We start from the raw sequence: 19,521 nt of genomic DNA on the forward strand, positions 1-19,521 counted from the left end.
GAAATAATATATTAATAATGTGGTCAATGTTCACAATGGCAATGCCAAGGTACACAAAGAAGGTTAAACTTATTGTTCAGGGAGTGGTATGGTTTGACCTTCCCCTCCAAAACACATGTTGAAATTTAATCACCTTTGTAAATGTGCTAAAAGGTGAGAACTTTTAAAAGTGATTAGGCCATGAGGGCTCTACCCTTATGGATGGGATCGGGGTCGTTACAGAAGGATGGGTTTGGCCCCCTGTTGCCCTCTCTTGCCCTCCTGCCTTCTGACATAGGATAGTGCAGCAAGAAGGCCCTCAGCAGATACCAGACCCTTGATCTTGGACTTCCCAGCCTCCAGAACTGTAAGCCAATGAATTTGGGGTTGTTTTAAATTACCCATTCTGTTGTGTTCTGTTATAGCAGCACAAAACAGACTAAGACAGAGAGGCAAGCAAGTTTCTAAATTATTTTACAAACTTTTCTATCTATAATAGCTTCTTTGTTTATTTAGATGTTTGGTTGGTTTTTAGATTGGATACTCTTTTTTGTTGTGGTAAAACATGCAAACATAAAATTTACAATCTTAACCATTTTTAAGTGTACAACTTAGAAGTGTTAAGTATATTCACATTGTTTATTTGCATATATGTAACAATGTTTTAAATTGGTGTAAAGCAGATCTCCAGAACATTTTCATCCTGCAAAACTGAAACTCTATATTCATTAAACTACAATTTTTCATTCCACTTTTCCCCCAGCCGGCAGCAACCACCCTTCTCCTTTCTATCTCTGTGAATTTGACTACTCTAAGAATTTCATACAAGTCTGTGTCTGGTTTATTCTACTTAGTATAATATCATCAAGGTTTATCCATTATAGCATGCAACAGAATTTCCTTCTTTTTAAAAGACTGAATAATATTCCCATTGTATGTATATACTACATTTATTTATCCATTCATCCTTTAGAGACACTTGGGTTGCTTCCACTTCTTGGCTATTGTGAATAGTGCTGCTATGAATATGGATGTGCAAATATCTCTTTGACACTCTGATTTCTGTTTGGGGTAAATACCCAGAAGTAGAATTGCTGAATCATTTGGTCGTTCTGTTTTTAATTTTTTTGATTTTTCATTTTTATTAATGTTTTCTGTAGCAGTTATGCCATTTTATAACAGCCCAACAAGGGTTTCAATTTGCCCACATCCTTATCAACGCATGTTATTTTCTGGGTTTTTTTTTTTTTTTTTTTAATACAGTAGCCACCTTAATGGATGTGAGGTGTTACCTCATTGTAGTTTTGATTTGCATTTCTCTGATGGTTAGTGATGTTGAGAATCTTTGCATATACTTGTCATCATCTGTGGAGAAATGTCTATTCAAGTCCTTTGCCCATTTTTAAATTTAGTTATTTGATTTTTTTGTTGTTGAGTTGTAGAGTCCTTTATATATTTATCAGATACATGATTTTCAAATATTTTCTGCCATTCTATAGGTTGCCTTTTCACTCTGTTGATTGTGTCTTTTGATGCACAAGAGGTTTTATGTTTGATGTAGTCTCATTTGTCTATTTTTGTTTTTTTCCTATGCTTTGGTGTCATATTCAAGAAATCATTGCCAAATCCAATGTCACAAAAATTTTCCTTTGTGTTTTTTTCTAGAAATTTTATAATTTGAGGTCTTGTTTCTAGGTCTTTAATCTATTTTGAGTTCATTTATAAATATGATATAAGATGAATGTCCAACTTTACTCATTTTCCTGTGGATAATCAGTTTTCCCAACACCATTTGTTGAACCAACTGTCCTTTTCCCATTGAGTAGTTTTGTCACCCTTACCAAAGATCATTTGGCTATATATGTGAGGGTTTATTTCTGGACTCTCTATTCTATTTCCATTCATCTGTATGCCTGTCTTTATGCAAGTACCACACTACTTTGATTGCTGTAGCTTAGTTATATGTTTTGAAATCAGGAAATGTGAGTCCTCCAACTTTATTCTTTTTCAAAATTGTTTTGGCTATTCAGGGACCCTTGAGAAACTATTTAAATTGTAGGATAATCTTTATATTTCTGGAAAAAAAAGCCATTGAGATTTTGTAAAGATTGTAATAAATCTGTAGGTTGTTTTGCATAGTATGGACATCTTAAAAATATTGTCCTTCAATTTATGAACACAGGATGTCTTTCTATTTATTTGTGTCTTTAAATTTCTTTTAGAAATATTTTGTAGTTTTTAGTCTACAAGTTTTTAGTTGCCTATGTTAGGTTTATTCCTGACTATTTATTCTTTTTGATGCTATTGTGAATCTCTAAAGTTTTTTTAAATAAAGTTCTTAAGTGTTTGGATTTTAAATAGATTAGATGTGAGACAGCTTTAGAATAGGCAGCTGGTGTCCCACTGGTCTAAGTCCTTCAACTCTAACTATCCTATTTGCTCACTGCTGTGGTTTGGATACGGTTTTATGACGCCACCAAGTCTCATGTTGAAATATGATTCCCAATATTGGAGGTGGGGCTTGGTGGGAGGTGTTTGGGTCATGGGAGCATATGCATCATGAACGATTTGGTGCCACTCTCAAGGGAGTGAGTGAGCTCCTGCTCTTAGCTCCTGCTATCACTGATTATTAAAAAGAGCCTGGTGCCTCCTCCTCTTTCTCTCTCACTTCTGCTCTCACCATGTGATCTCTGCTCACTGGCTCCCCTTCACCTCCCACAGTGAGTGGAAGCAGAATGAGGCCTTCTCTGGAAATTGAGCAGATGCTGGTGCCACACTTCTTGTACACCTTACAGAACCACAAGCCCAATGAAACCCTTTTCTTTATAAATTACCCAGCTTCATGTATTCCTTTATAGCATCATAAGAACATTAAGACACTCACCCTACTCCAAATGCTTCCATATCTGAGTCCATAATATTCTGCCATCCCACCTCCAATAGGAATAAGAAGATAAGAAGGGAACAATAAAGATGCATCCCATATTATCTTTTTGGATCTGAGGACAACACTTGTTGGGACTCATTTTGAAGTGCCATAGCCACAGTAGTCACAGACCAGACAACCTTAAGTAGAATATTTAAGCCATATCTGGGGATCTGGGATGAAGCCAGCTGGGGCAGGAGAATGCTTGCCCTGAGATAATGCCATTGCATGAGAACTTGTGATATATTGTACATAAAATGAGCATCATGCAAAAACATGCATCAGAGGTCTCTATGTTTCATTCCCCTTGCAAGTCTGTAGCACCTCTTGAAGGGATAATCCTTTAAGTAGTGGTAGCAAGAGAAGGACTGACTTCATTGAGTTCCCTAAATCCACCAACCAGAATCTGAGCACAAGTTCAGGGAGATGTCCACCTCAACCATCATAATTTAATCAATACAAAAAGAAAAATTTCAATCTCTCATACTGTATTTTTCTGTTGTATTCTCCATCTGTGCCACTTCAGTTCTGAGCCACAAGAATCTTAAAAATCATCATCCTTTTTTCAATTACTCTACTAAGAGTGATAGAAGTCAAAGGTCTCCCTTCCTCATTATACAGTGCATTTGTTATTTGGTTTGGGGATATATTTAAACTATACCTTATTTAAAAACATACTCCTCATGGAGTTTCATGCATATTTATGCATACAATTCAATGTGATAAATATTTATTGAGGGAGGATGGTAGAAAATCCTTATTTATCTTTAATGTGCCAGGTTCATATGTTCTCCATCAGCCCTCACAAAACCCTAAGTAATATTGTCTCTTAACCCCTCCACTGTACTGGGAAGTAAACTGGTACTCAGAAAGGAGCCTCATTGCTATCAGAGTCAGAAATTGAGCCTCGGTCTACACGAGAGCAAGTCTCAAACCTTGTGCTTCCCTGTTACTGCCCTGACAGCAGCCCACTTTTTGTCCAACATCCATTTGACCAAGTGCAAATTGGCTAAGATGGCTGTTTGTCAAAAAATGAATATTTTTTGTATTTCCAAGTATTAGTAATTCCAATGCATTCCTGGGAAAATTTTCCACTCTATATTACCTTTTAAAACATTATTAATATTTTTCTAGAATTGTAGTGTCCCTCCATTTTCTTTTGATTCTACATTTTTAGTTAATTTGCAGCCAATTACTTTTTCCTCTGTCTTGTTTGAGATTGAAAAAATGATAAAAACAATCTAAGTCTTCAGCATAGGAAATTAAAGAAAAGACAGCTTAGATTCCAATGTAAAGATTTTTTTAAACAATAGAAATGACATTCAGGTCTGTGTACAAAGATGAAAACCAAACCAGATGAACAAAGCTAAAAAGGCTGGCCTAAAGTGAATGAGAAAAACATTTAAGCAAAACAAACACCACACTCTCAAGCCTCTTCCTTACCAAATGATGTTTTTTTTTCCTTTTCAACAGAAGCAATACAGACTCACTACAGAAAATACAGACAAGTAGATGAACATAAGAAAAATTCCATTTCCACCCAATCATTCATAAGTACTTTTAATCCCTAGTTGTCTAGCTTTTCAGTTCCAGTTGCATATGAATTATTATTCAACAAAATGGACTTCTACTATACACATTATTTTGCAATCTACTATGATTTAAATAACTCGGCATTTACATTTTTAAACCAATACCTATTTCTAAACATATAATACACTATAATATTTTATCATTATTAATGGGAGATAGAAGAAATAATTTCCTGAACATTAATAAAGATACCAAAAACAAAATAGAAGAAAATGTGAACAATTCTGAATTATAGATCAAGAAAAGGGTTAAAATATAAAGATTTGCAAAGCCACCCATAATACGCCTAAATTGCTGACATTTGAGCTAATTAGTAAATAAGAGCATTAATTTTAACCAACTCATTATAATGCTTAATGAAGTTAATGCAAGAAGTGAGGAACTGAATATGAGAAGCTCAATAAAATGCTTGATTGCCTAATAATAAGAAACTCAATAGAGAAAATGATTGCATGCTTGTTTCCGGAATTTAAGGATTAGATCAGGGAATGTAACTTAGTCAAGAGGACTGGATATGTCCATAGGAAGTAGCAATAAGGAGACATTTCTGTACACTGAAAAATAAGATGTGATTTCTCACCACTGATCACAGTATCCAGAGGTTCTGCAGAAGTAAGCAAGACTCTCCCCCAAGAATAACTTTACAGTTTTTCATTATAAAGAGCAAAATGTGGGCACAACAAGAGCAAACTTGGGATGGTGACAAGGGAAGAGAGCAAGGGCAGGGAATCGGGCATGGAGTGGAACAGTCATGTCTGAGAAAGGGCTTCATTGAAGGAACAGGACCCGATGACCTAAAGAAAGCTGTTAGGCCTAAAAAAATAGAATGCCAACTTCTCACCATGGAGGTTACCTTCATGTCAATAATTTATATTGCAACACTTGTGCTTCATCACAGCTGTGTTATATGGAGAAGACTAGATGAGTCTGATGCTTTTGAGGCATCCAGCCTGAATGGAGCCTCTAGGTCCCAATCTATATTGCTGCATGCAAGGTCATAGCCTAGAGCTCTGGGCAGGCAACATAAGGCAGTCGGTGGACAAAAACAGGGACAATGGAGTCGATATGGTACATTGGCGTTTCAGCTGCAAATGCAATCTGCCACTCCTCTCCCTCTCCATTTAATAATCATAATAACAGCAGCTAATATAGAGAGACCACTTACAATGAATGAGCCAGTGCTAAGTGTTCACAGATATCTCATTTAATCCTCACCATTACCCTGGAAGGCAGGTTCTGCTATTAGTTACAGATGAGGAAGCTGGACCACAAAATTTGGACAGTATGCCCAAGGATATAGTTTAGCAACACTAGCTGGTGGAGCTTGGACTCCAACATGGTGTATCCTCCAGGGGTAGGGAACCTGCCGCCTTGGGGCCATATTTGACTTTCTGGATCCTTGAGTGCAGCCTTTTGACTGAATCCAAATTTATAGAACAAATCCCTTTAATAGAGGGATATTTTTCTGTGAACTTTGGATTCGGTCGAGGGGCTGCACTTGGGGATCTGTAGGGCCACATGTGGCCTTGAGGCTGTAGTTTCTACACCCTTGGATGGTATAAACTGGAGTTCAAAAGAAGGTGCTATGGTTTGAATGTTCCCTCCAAAATTCATGGTGAAACTTAATCCCTAAGGTGGCAGAGTGGGGAGATGGGGCCTTTAGGAGGTGATTGGGCCATGAGGGTTCTGCCCTTATGAATGGATTCATCCATTCATGGATTAATAAGATAATGGATTAATGCATACCATGGGAAGTGTACTGGTGGCTTTATAAGAAGAGGAAGAGAGACCTAAGCCAGCACATTAGGATGCCCAGCCCACTCGCCATGTAACACCCTATACTGCCTTAGGATGCTGAAAAGCATCCCCACCAGAAGCAGGCTCTCATTAGATGCACTCATTCGACCTTGGATTTTCCAGCTCCATAACTATAAGAAATAAATTTCTGGCCGGGCGCGGTGGCTCACGCCTGTAATCCTAGCTCTCTGGGAGGCCGAGGCGGGCGGATTGCTCGAGGTCAGGAGTTCAAAACCAGCCTGAGCAAGAGCGAGACCCCGTCTCTACTATAAATAGAAAGAAACTAATTGGCCAACTAATATATATAGAAAAAATTAGCCGGGCATGGTGACACATGCCTGTAGTCCCAGCTACTTGGGAGGCTGAGACAGAAGGATCGCTTGAGCCCAGGAGTTTGAGGTTGCTGTGAGCTAGGCTTACGCCACGGCACTCACTCTAGCCTAGGCAACAAAGCAAGACTCTGTCTCAAAAAAAAAAAAAAAAAAAGAAATAAATTTCTTCTCTTTATAAATTACCTAGATTCAGGTACTTTGTTATAAGCAACAGAAAATGGACTAGAGAGATGACAATCTTCAAGAAAAATATTGAACCATAAGCAGACAAGCAGGGAAACCCAGATTGTGGGGAGCTCTATAGGCCAAATGGCCCTGATTTTTCAACAGTTAAATTTTAAGAATAGAAACAGGTAGGAGAGAAAATATATAAATTGAAAAGAAACATCATAGCTTTAAAAATGGGTACAACTAAACTGGCATGTCTAGAAATACATACACAGATGGGAAAACTATAACAAGTGCAAGTACATAAATACAGCTATCCCTTGGTATTCATGGGGGACTAGCTCCTGGTGCCCCACGGATATCAAAAGCTGAAGATGTCCAATCCCTTATATAAAATGGCATAGTATTTGCATATAACCTAGGCACATAATCCCATATACTTTAAATCATCTCTAGATTATTTATAATACCTATGCAATGTAAATGCTATGTAAATAACTGTATTGTTTTTATTTGTATTATTTTTATTGTTGTTTTATTTTTATTTATTTATATTTTAATATTTTTCTACACATAGTTGGTGAATCTGCAGATGTGAAACCCATGGATTCAAGGGCAGGCTGTATGATCAAAATCAGGGTAACGGTTACTTACAAGGAGAGAAAGGCTATCATTGAAATGGGGCATATAAAAGGAGCTTGGAGGACAGTGGCAAAACTGTATTTCTTCCTCTGGGTGTTAGTTACAAGTGTACAAAATGATAGTTAGGTATTCTGCCTGTGCATCCTCACAATCCAAAAACAAGTTTAATGAGCAGAAAACAGAAGCCACCATCCAGGAGTCTCAGAGTCCCTCAGAAATCCTCAGAAACTCACAGTAAAAGGGAAATGGGAAAGGGAGAGGGGAGGGCTGTGCCAGAATCCAGGAGAATCAGGAGCAGATTGAAATGGGGAGGATTCCTTTTTTTTGGACACAGTCTTGCTGAGTCTCCTTGGCTATAGTGTAGTGGTATCATCATAGCTCACTGCAACCTCAAACTCCTGGCTCACACAATCCTCCTGCCTCAATCTCCTGAGCAGCTGGGACTACAGGTGTGCATCACTGTGCCTGGATGATTTTTCTATTTTCAGTAGAGACAGGGTTTCACTCTTGCTCAGGCTGGTCTCAAACTCCTGAGCTCAAGAGATCCTCCCACCTCGGCCCCCTAAAGTGCTAGGATTATAGGCATGAGCCACCACACCGGGCCCCCATTTTTTAGATAGTATTTCCTTCAGGTATTTTTCCCTTTCCACACGCATTCCACCAACAGTGGGATGGAAGAGGGTACTATCCCCAAATCAAGATTAGGACTTTGGGAGAAGGAGTTCACTGGGGCTGGATGACAAGAAGGAGACGGGGTCTCACGGGCACTCTGCGAGCTGATAAGAATACCTGCGAGGGGAAATATCAAAAATGAGGTAGGGCCTTTCTTTTAAGAGTGAAAAGGAGTTCGCCGCACGACAGAGAAAAATGATGCTGCTGTGAATTCTGAAGAAAGGCACCCTGCGTTCCACTTCTCCATCAGAAAACTGAAGAAGTGACAAGATGTGAGAAAGGAAACAATGTCATGACGCGCCCAGGGACTGTGCAGAAGCAACAGTATAATTTCCACAACAATATATAAATATATTATGTTAAAGGTTACTCATTCCCACTTCTACTCCTAAAGAATGCTGATTTTTTAAATCAAAAGAGAAGCAGCAGCCACCTGACTTTACAAAGGTTCTGGCTCCTGGAGCCAGCTTTGTAGACAAAGAGACACACTCAACAGAGGCCACCTTGGAAATACCTCAAGCACAGGTGCAGAACAGTTAGGGAGCGCTACCAAAAGAGGTATTGATGAACTGTCATACAATTTTTACATAAGGAAGGAGGGAAAGCCAAGGGCAGAAGGAAGACCAAAAGTTAGCTTAACTATGATTTGCAGCAGAGCAATGTATTTAACATGGCAACATGCTGAAGAATTAATATCCTTAGTTACTGGCTTTGAGTTAGCTTTTTTGTTCTACTTTGAGTTTCTTATTCAATGACTCATCTCTTTTAAATCAATTATGCTACTTTGTAACACGGAGAAGTTGAAAATGAGTTAAATGTTCAAAAAGAGTTAGGAGGGCAAATTTAGAAAATTAGCTGAGAAGACAACCTAAATGCCTAGTGACAGGTGAAATAGTATAAGTGATCTATAAGATACAGTATATATTTCTTGTATTGAGTTTTCTCCCTGTAAAACCAAAACAAATTCATTACATAAGAATCCAAAAAGATAGACAAGCAAAAGAATTGAAGTAATATCCACAATCCACCTATCCAGAGACAACCCTTATTAATCCTTTACTATCTATCCACCTAGATTCTCTTTCAATATACAATCATTTTCCAAAAATGAAATGCATTCATACAGCATTTTATACTCTACCGGAATTTATTTAAGCCATCCAGCTGTTTGATATTTAGGTAATCTAGAATAATGCCCTTTTGTCTGATGTATAAATAGTTACAAATTTTCATTATTACAAACAGCTCTGAAGAGGAATGAGAAACTCAAGATTTAAATGCAAAGATGAAAAGGACTGAGGTATTTCAGGAATTATGCATTGTCACCTAAATACCCCCATCACTCTCTTAATCATTCATTGATGCATGAGTTTATTGAGCAAACGTGTTGAATATATATGCACCCACTCTGTGCTAGGCACTTTGCAAGGTGCTGGGGATGTAATAAATAGAAAGATGTGGTCCATACCCTGATAGACTTCAGGCAAGAAGCAGAGGTATAAACAATTACAAATATTTTGGAAAGAGTTATGAATATGGGCAGTACTGGCTTTACCAAATTACGTACACTAGAAAAACCAGTGAGCAGATATAAAAATCTCGAAGCCATTGTAGCAGTAACTCCATTATACCATTGACTAAATTGCTTTTGAAAACCACTTTCCCACGAATCACCTGGACTTTTAATTCATTCTTCTCTCTTAATAGGTAAATTGACTTCTCCTCAACCTTTCCTAATACTGAAAGTTCAAATTACAAAGACCCAGCAGTAGCCCAAACATATAGAAGTGTTGGTGGTCAGCAGCTGATGGGCACTCTGCACCAATAGGTAAGCATTACAATGCGCTCAGTAGCCTTGTGGATCTGAGTGAACGTCAATTATCTTTCTTTAAAATTACATGGTGCAAACACTTTTTAATTACCTCATTAACTCTACATACAGTTTTCTGAACATTGTAAGTCTATTTATGTAGAGCCTATTACCTTCCATGCACTCTGCATATTATTCTTAATCTTCACAATAATTTCAAGCAGTGAAAATGTTTATCCCTACCTTACAGATTAAGAAACTGAGGTTCACGGAAGTTAAATTACTATGTCCAAATATGCACAGTCTGACCAGGCTATAGGCCAGTGTATTTACTTTGCATTCTTTCTCCTTCCTCCATTCTTGCAAGAGAACAGGTTTGGACCCTAGTGAGTCTGCTTGCTCCCAGGCTGCCTTGTGAAACAGCCCCATCTGTCACAGTCTGAGAGGAGTAAGATCCATGAACCTGCCCTGAGAGAAAGGCTGTTAGAGAGGATGTCCCATGGGACTCTGCCCTTTTCCCTGAGAGCCAAACTGCTTTGATTCTTAGCAACCAGAGGGTTCTACCCTGGAGGCAGAGCACACATCCCCGCCTGATGAGAAGGGAAGTGTGCAGCCTCCGCAGGACTGCCATGTCCAGCCCTGCCATTAATGGGGACCTTCGAATACTGACAGCCTTTCCCCCATCCTTCCCACCCAAAAGAATGGGGGAAGAATGCTGCTGTCATTTCAGTGAGCTTAAAGGCACACCCCGGCGTCTTCACAAGCATTGTTCCTGTGGTCCCCGCAGAGGCAGGCACAGGATGCTGCTCCAGGTGACATGACACTATTCAACATTGTGGCCTGACAGGTGGCAGCATGGGCCAGGGCCAGGGATAGGGTGTTAGCGGTGTGGACTCTGGAGTTGGATCCCTGGGTTGAATGCCCAGAGCTGACATTTGTGCTCTCCTACCCTCTCCAAGCTTCAGTTCTCTTAAAAACAAACAAACAAAAATTCAGACCATACTAGTATCCCCTCCCATTGACTTGTTAATGAGGGTTAGATAAGATGGCATTTGTAGCTCAGCATAGCAATAGCAGGGATCATATACTGGGTTATGAAATTTGCTTGTGGTGGGTTTCATTTAAATGATAATATGGAGTAAACAAAAAATGAAAAAGTCATGGAGAAAAAGAAAACATCAAAAGGCCAAAGGGCCAAAAAAAAAAAAAAAAAAAAAAAAAAACAAACAAACAAAAAAAGAAAAACTCACAGAAATTTTGTTCCTGAATGTCATAAGTTCAGTAGCAACATACCAGTCTTATAGCAGTATATAAAAATCAGCTTTTCAACACAAAATATTTCTGTCCCACCTCCCCATGAAAACTGGAATTCCACTTCTATTTTTTAAAGTGTTGTCAACAAGAATCAAAGTTATTCAGATGGAAGGTTGTGCTATTATTTCAAATGATGGGGAAAAATATTATTTGAGTTCAAAGAGTCATTTATATTTAATATGATGAAATTTTGAATCTGATGCAATTACTTGCCTAACTTCTCTTGGACGTACCATGGCAAGCTCATAAACTGTATCAAAGCATAAAGAGTAGAATGAGAATTCTATATCTGCAACAAGATTCCCTATGATGTTCCTCCATAATGTATAGGTCTGTAAGAGACATTCAACTAAGAGGGTTTAAAACAAGCTTATCATTTAACATACTCATCCAGTGTCACTGTATATGACCTCATCATACATACTTTGAAATTTACTAAGCCTGACAGGTATATGTCCTGTACTCTTTTAAGTTGTCATAGCAAGTATTTGACACAGTTAGGTATGTTACTGCCTTATCACATGCTCAAGGATAATCAACAAGCTAAGCCTTCTGGAGTTCTCAGGAGTTCAGATTTAAGGCTAAACTTTGAAATTCACTATTCAGATATCATATACTGCAGCTATTGTAGTTACCACAAGCTACAGACATGCCTGTTTACAAGGATACACGATTAATTTAGGAAGAGTAGATACTTCTTTTTTTAAAAAAACATTTCTATCAGAGACCTAAAAACTGTGGGGCTTTAAAATAGGAATTAAGTTTAAAAAGTTAAAAACAAACAAAACAGCAGGGCTAAGGAGGTCAGATATAATTATCTTGCCCATCCTTGCTTCACATAAAGAAGTCTGTCATATTATTAGAAGGATTCTTTTTAAAATCAACAATCTTATTTATACTTCTTGATCAGTTCTCAAATAGCCAGATATCTTAAATTACAGGATGTGCTGACCTTAGAAATAGAAGAGTCTAATATAAATCTCCAGCAGTTTAAAGTGCCAGTTTTTTCTTTCTTTTTTACGTTTTGTTTTTATTGACATCATAATTATATTGTGGGATATGTGTTTTGATATATGTATATATCGTGTAATAATCAAATCAGGGTAATTAGCATATCCATCAGTTTAAACCCTTGTCATTTCTTTGTGATGAGAACATTTAAATCCCCTCTCCTAGCTATTTGGAAATATATTATTGTTAACTATAGTCACCCTACTGTGCAATACAACACCGGAAATTTTCCCACCTATGTAACTAACTTTGTACCCATTGACCAACCTCTCCACATCCCCCTGTCTCGCCACCCTCCCCAGCCTCTGGTAACCACTATTCTACTCTCTACTTCAAAGTGCCAGTTTTTATGCCACATAAAGGAAATAATATTGCAACTTCTAAAAATTATTTTTTTTAAAGAGCATCTGGGGCGATTATGCTGGAAACTCTCCTTGGGACAATAAAATAAATGAATGAATCTTTCAGCACAGTGGTTCTTGCCTTGCCAACAACTGTGCAAAATTCCCAGCCCTGAAAATGACTGATCCAGAGGGAACCTAGCTGGGTTACCTGACCTACCTATTGAGCAGAAGCCCCAGAGAGTTTTCAACTTTAACAAGGCTTCATTAGGCTGTGCTCAGTACACTTCAAAAAGGTTATTGATACAAAGAGGAGTTATTCCTGGAGGAATGCGCCTCCTAAAAGGTCAACAACCAACTAGGTGGTGAGAATGGCTGAATAGCAATGATGATGACGATTCAGAGAAGGGATTCTTAACCTACAGACACACGAAGTTAAGAGGTCTAGCAGGAAATCATCAGCAAAAATCCAAACGTGTATACATGTAGGTGAATTGTCACGGGACTAGAGTTCAAAGTATTTCATCATAGGTTCAGAGCAATCCGAGATCCTTCCCTGGCAAAGGTTGACAACCATAATTTTACAGACATGCAACTAAATGACACCGAGTTATAATCAGTTTGGAGAATTCTGGTGCACAACATCTTCTTTAAACAACTAAGATCCCGGTGCCCCAACCCAGGCTCCAGTTCAAAGACCATTAGGGCATCACTCACAGGAAGCCTCTTTGAACGCCTGGTCATAGAGCAGCGGGTTGGGGTCGGGACGACTGGAGCGATGCTGCCCTTGCCCCAGAGCAGAAGTAAAAATCATCTCTGTTTCAGGGCAGGTGACTCCACACCGCCTGGGGAAACCCGCAGCAGCGCGCCAGGCAACGCAACTTCAATGCTCCTTTTATTTAACAAACCCGGGTTAAAAGTTAACTCCTTTAATTCTAAAAAAAATAAATAAATAAAAAATAACCCCCAAAGGTGCAGAAAGTAATGCAAATATCCTCGCAGACTGGGACTTTCTACCTATCCCAGCCTCTTCAGGAGGAAATAACCGGCCTTCCTGGTCCCCCAAGTCGACAAGCACCAAGATGAAAACCCAAATGATTGAGGACTAAACGCAGCCGCGCCGACGCGAGTCGTTACCGTCCACCGGGCACTGGCGGTCCGAGTAGCTGCTCATCTCGGCTCCCCGACTCCACTCCGGGCTGCCCGGGCGTGGCTGGGCTGGCGCGGTCGGGCGTCGCTGTGGTTGCCGAGGCAGCGCCCCCCTGGGGGACCCGCAGGTGCACGGAGCAGCCGAGGACTGCGCGCTGCGAGCTCCTTCCACTGCGCCGTCTGAGGCTCCAGTGCCAGCCTCCTCCGGCAGCCCGCGGCTATTACTATTTGGAGCGCGGCTGGCTTCGTTGCCAACAGGCTTGACCCAGGGCCAGGGTCCCTCCACCCTCGCCACCCTCGCGGGGGAGGGCTGGGGAGCAGTGTGTGAGGGCGTGGGCGACCTGTCCCGGTAGGAATAGGCGGGGAGCACCCCGACCAGCTCTCCTCTGGGCGAGGCAGGTGAGTGGCTCTGGGCCTGGTGACCGCCCCAGCGTCCAGCTCTTTGGAGTAACCGCCTCCCCGGGGCTGAGCTGGCCAGAGGAGCCCCAAGCTAAACATGATGCCTGCTCCAGGCCATCAGCTCAGGGGAACCTATTTTAGGGCAGTGGTTGCGAACAGGATCCGCTACCCATTCATTCAGCACTGAGATGACATTTAAGAGTTTTACAAGCCAGTCATTACCCACCCCACCCCCCCGCCCCGATCTGATTTCAGCCTTTTGCCTCTGCAAAATTCTAAGTTTGGAGAAGGAAACGGGGTGGACAAGTTGTTACCGGATGGTGATGAGCAAAAGGAGGTGGTGAGTTACAAAGGCTCAATATTTGCCTGGCCTTTAGATAAAAATTTTCTCAACAGTTGTATTTGCTCCAGCGAACCCCTGGAAGTTTAGTTGCAGCCACGCTCCTATTATACATTTACATTTAATCAGTGAGTGCTGCTTTTTTGTCATTCCTCCATCAGGCTTTATGTTTAAAGTTGAATTCCCTTAGGAGCTTTTAACTGAGGCTGTTGATATGATAGAAACAATCAGTTAATGCCATTTCAAAGCACATTTATGACAACTACATTATGGAGCTGCATTTGTAATTTAGATTCTTCAACAGGCTAGTGTCATTTCTTAGCAGGGGAATTATTTCCTCTGGCAAGCCAGACTTGCCAGTGAAGAGAGTGCAGACCCTTCTTCCAAATAAGAATAGATTATTTTTGAATATACCTACAACCAGAGCTATTAAAAATGTTAAAGATCTTCCAGATAAATTTCATAAAGGATCTATAAGTTTCTGAGACACCCCCCCAACCTACTCCTTTGTATCCAGTCTCACCAGATAAATTGAGATCTAGTGATAAAAGCACAAATAAGAACTTCCAGACTTAACTTTTGGTAACTATTAAAAAACATGCCAAAAGAGCCAGGCATGGGGGCCCGGGCCTATAATCCCAGCACTTTGGGAGGCTAAAGCAGGAGGATCACCTGAGCCCAGGAGTTCAAGACCAGCCTAGGCAACATAGCAAGACCTCCATCTTTAAAAAAAAAATAATTAGCTGGGCATGGTGGCATGCACCTGTAGTCTCAGCTGCTTGGGAAGTCAACGCAGGGGGATAAAAGGAGCCCAGGAATTTGAGGCTGCAGTGAGCTATGATCATGCCACTGCACTCCAGTGTGTGTATCAGAGCAAGATCTGTCTCTAAAATAAGAGAAAAAACCTGAAAAAAATACAGTCATGCTATTAGTGACAGGAATATATTCTGAGAAAGGCATTGTTAGACAATTTCATTGTGTGAACATGATAGAGTATACTTATACAAACCTAGAGGGTATAACCTACTACACACCTAGGATGTATGGTATAGCCTATTGCTCGTAGGCTATAAACCTGTACAGCATGTTATTATACTGAACACTGTAGGCAATTGTAACATGATGGTAAGTATTTGTGTGTCTAAACATAGAAAAGGTACAGTAAAAAATATGGTATAAAAGATAAGGAGAAAAAAAGTGGCACACCTGTATAGGACGCTTACGGTAAACAGAAATTGTAGGACTTGAAGTTGTGCTGGGTGAGTAAGTGAGTGAATGTGAAGGCTTAAGACATGACTGCATACTACTGTAGATTTTATAAACACTCTACACTTAGGCTACACTCAATTTATAATTTTTTCTTTCATCAACAATAAATTCATCTTAGTTTACTGTAACATTTTTACTTTAGAAACTCCTTAATTTTTTGAACCTTTGGACTTTTTGTAATAACAGCCTAAAAAAAAAAGAAACACAATGTACAGTTGGTTACATTTTACAGATGGTTAAACTGAGGCTCAGGTTAAGTAACTTGCTTAAGAACCCAGAGGTGAAGAGTTTCAGAATTATAATTGGAATGCAACTCTCTGTGATTATAAAGCTTTTTCTCTATACCTACACTGAACTACAAAAATATTTTCTTTCTTTATGTCCTTCTTCTATACGTTTTATTTTATTAACATTCAAAAATGTATTTTTTTAATTTTCAAACTTTTTTGTTAAAAACTAAGACACAAACACACACATTGGCCTCCACCTATATAAGATCAGGGTCCCACCTCCATATCTTGTCCCGGGTCTTCAGAGGGAATGACACCATGGAGCTGTCACCTCCTATAATAGCAATGCCTGCTTCTGGAATTCTTCCCACAGGACCTGCCTGAGCTCTTTTACTGTTAACTTTTTAATGTATATAAGTAAAGGGAGTACACTAAAGTAACGATAAAAAGTATAGTATAGTAAAATACAGAAACCAGCAACATACTTGTTTATTATCATTATAAAGTATTATATACTACACACAATTGTATGTGTTATACTTTCGTACAACTGGCAGCACAGTAGGTTTGCTTACACCAGCCTCCCCTCAAACAGGTGAGTAATGTGTTGCACTACAACATTACCAGGGCTACAACAAACACTGGGTGACAGGAAGTTTTCAGCCCTGTTATAATCTCACAGGATCACTGTCATGTATGTGTGGCCCATAGGTGACTGAAACGCCATCACGCAATGAATGACTATATACACTCTGGCAAGTTTTTCACTTTTTTTAAAGCATTATGATAAATAAGCCCCCTCCACTCCAGCTCAGAATAGTGACCAGTCTCAGCAGCTGCTAAATTGCATATCTCTCTGTGTGAGATAAACAGGGCCTTCTGGGGCCCACAGTGGATTATAGAAATGTCAGTTTACAGATCTGGACAGAGACCCCAGCCCCCAAACAGAGAATATGTCATTTAAAATCTCTTAGATTGAAACTGCCCTATAGCTCACCACTTACTGGTTTATCTCAATTATCACATTTATTCCTGTAACAAAGGCATTGTATTATAGTCTTCCTTGCTTTTATTCTTCAATTACTAGACACTTCCCCTGTGCCAGACACTAATTATTAAAAAAAACAAAAACAAAAAACGTAGGCCGGGCGCAGTGGCTCACGCCTGTAATCCTAGCTCTCTGGGAGGCCGAGGCGGGCGGATTGCTCAAGGTCAGGAGTTCGAAACCAGCCTGAGCAAGAGCGAGACCCCGTCTCTACTATAAATAGAAAGAAATTAATTGGCCAACTAATATATATACAAAAAATTAGCCGGGCATGGTGGCGCATGCCTGTAGTCCCAGCTACTTGGGAGGCTGAGGCAGGAAGATTGCTTGAGCCAGTAGTTTGAGGTTGCTGTGAGCTAGACTGATGCCACAGCACTCACTCTAGCCTGGGCAACAAAGCGAGACTCTGTCTCAAAAAAAAAAAAAAAAAGTCCTGCCCTCAGAGTAGTTTAGTATAATTGAGAGAGACAGGCTTAAAACCATCTAACCTTTCCTAGATGTTTTATGTTCTGTGAAAGAGAAGGGGCGTTAAGGAGCCATAGCTGAAGGGATGGCCAATTCTACTTAGGGGATTAAGAAATGCTTTCAACCAGAAGTAACCATTTTGAAATACTTATAAAATTTCACTATTGATGGTTGCTATCATATACCATGATTTAGGCACTCTGCCAAATGCTTTTCATACATTCCCTCTTATAATCACTGTCAGAACAGGAATTAATAATAATGCCCCCCATTTTACAGATGGTTAAACTGAGGCTCAGGTTAAGTAACTTGCTTAAGAACCCAGAGGTGAAGAGTTTCAGAATTATAGTTGGAATGCAACTCTCTGTGATTATAAAGCTTTTTTTCTATACCTACACTGAACTGCACTGACTAGCAAATACACTTTCCACGATCTTTGTAGTGTGAGAGCCTTTCACCTAAACCTTTCAGAAAAGTGAGTCATTTGAGAGTACAAAGATGGACAGCTTTGTGTTGCAAGAAACTGGACTGCACCTATGCAGTAACTGAGGAGTTTCTATCTTTCATAGTAAGGTGGGACACACAAATGACTCTTAAGAAGGAACTTGGGAATCAATATTCCAGGGAGAACTGCTGGGAGAACAGCATTTGATAATTCATAAATTCGTCCACCATTTATTGGGCGCCTACTATATAACATACACTGTTTATGGAAGCTTATCTCGTTCCAAGAACAGACCTCCCTAGGAATGCTCCAAGGAATTAGAAATTTGCATGCAGAGAAAGAAAGAGGTAGGGTCACTCTATGCAGAGTTGGTCACTGGGCCAATTTACTTGAAATTGAGAAATGTGCCTTTTGCTGGATAGGAAGTAAAAGAGAAGGAAAAAGATGCTGAGATTCCATTCCAATGAGAAAATCTCCACAAGTAACACCTACCCAAGAAGGCCTACAGATTGTGTGGGTCTGGAAATCTAGAGGAGAGGCAGCAAAATGCTCAATGGAGAGGCAGCAAAAGGCAGTTATTAAGAATCCGGTCTTCAGTGTCAGACAAATGCCACATTAAAATGTGGGCCCATACAATCAAAGATGACTTAACGCTGGCTCAACCCAATACTACCCAGTGAATGAGAAGCTTGGGCAAGTTATACAACTAACTGAAGACTCCACATTTGTAAAATAGGATTAATAGTACAAAACCTCATGGAATTTTTGTGTGATATCTGTATATTGGTAAAGAAGTGCTTTCAGATGATAGTGGCAGATCTAAATTAGCAATGATTTAAGTAAGTTAGGCTATTCTTTTTCCTCATTTAGCATGAAACTTGGATATAGATACAGTCTAGGTTTGGTTTTGCAGCTCCATGTTTTCATCAGGGATCTTCTAAAATTTTCTGCCCCAGCACCTTTAACACGGTCTTCCAGCCTCAGCACCTCCTCGTGGTCATAAAGTGGCTGCCAGAACTCCAGACTGATTTTTGTCAGTCTCCTAAGCAGGAAGGAGAAGGAAGGGGGAGAATGGCAAAAGCAGCACCTGGCAGCTGAATCAGATCCCTTCAAATAACTTCTCTGGAAGCCTTGCCTAACAACATCCATTTAAAATTCAGTAGACTCTTCCTTTGTAAGACATGCTGGGAAGAGTGTGTGTGTGTGTGTGTGTGTGTGTGTGTGTGTGTTAATGTTGACACTTTAAGGGTTCTGCTAGCAAGGAAGAAGAGAATGGCTCTTGGGTAGATCGAGTGGGCAGCCAGCAATCTCTGACATAGTTAGAAACCGACTCAACACAGTGCCTGGCACAGAGTAAGTATTCAAAAGGGAAAAAGAAGTAGCTATGTCAGAGAATCAAAAAGATCCCCAACAAACAGATGATAATAGGACTGGGGTGTGTGTATGTGTGTGTGTGTGTGTGTGTGTTCACACTGGGAGGGGACTGTGAGTAAAAGTTTACAAAATATCTGCTAGATATTTTGTATGAAAGAAGCAGAACATTCATCCATTCTATTAGTATCAAGCTGGGCTTAAAACAGCCAGGAAACATCAT

General features: G+C 39.9%; 1 protein-coding gene across 1 annotated transcript in view; it reads right to left on the reverse strand.

Annotated features, from left to right (window-relative positions):
* GADL1 (glutamate decarboxylase like 1) overlaps nucleotides 1-13,924 on the reverse strand; it is a 165,322-nt gene extending 151,398 nt beyond the window's left edge. Inside the window, exon 1 of the mRNA XM_076005950.1 lies at nucleotides 13,723-13,924. Within this exon, the coding sequence (XP_075862065.1) occupies nucleotides 13,723-13,759 (37 nt within the window). The 5' untranslated portion in view covers nucleotides 13,760-13,924. The remainder of the gene's footprint in view (nucleotides 1-13,722) is intronic.
* Between the last annotated feature and the right edge of the window lie 5,597 nt (nucleotides 13,925-19,521).

Source organism: Microcebus murinus, chromosome 1 (genome assembly GCF_040939455.1).
Source record: "Microcebus murinus isolate Inina chromosome 1, M.murinus_Inina_mat1.0, whole genome shotgun sequence".
NCBI classification, from domain to species: Eukaryota; Metazoa; Chordata; class Mammalia; order Primates; family Cheirogaleidae; genus Microcebus; species Microcebus murinus.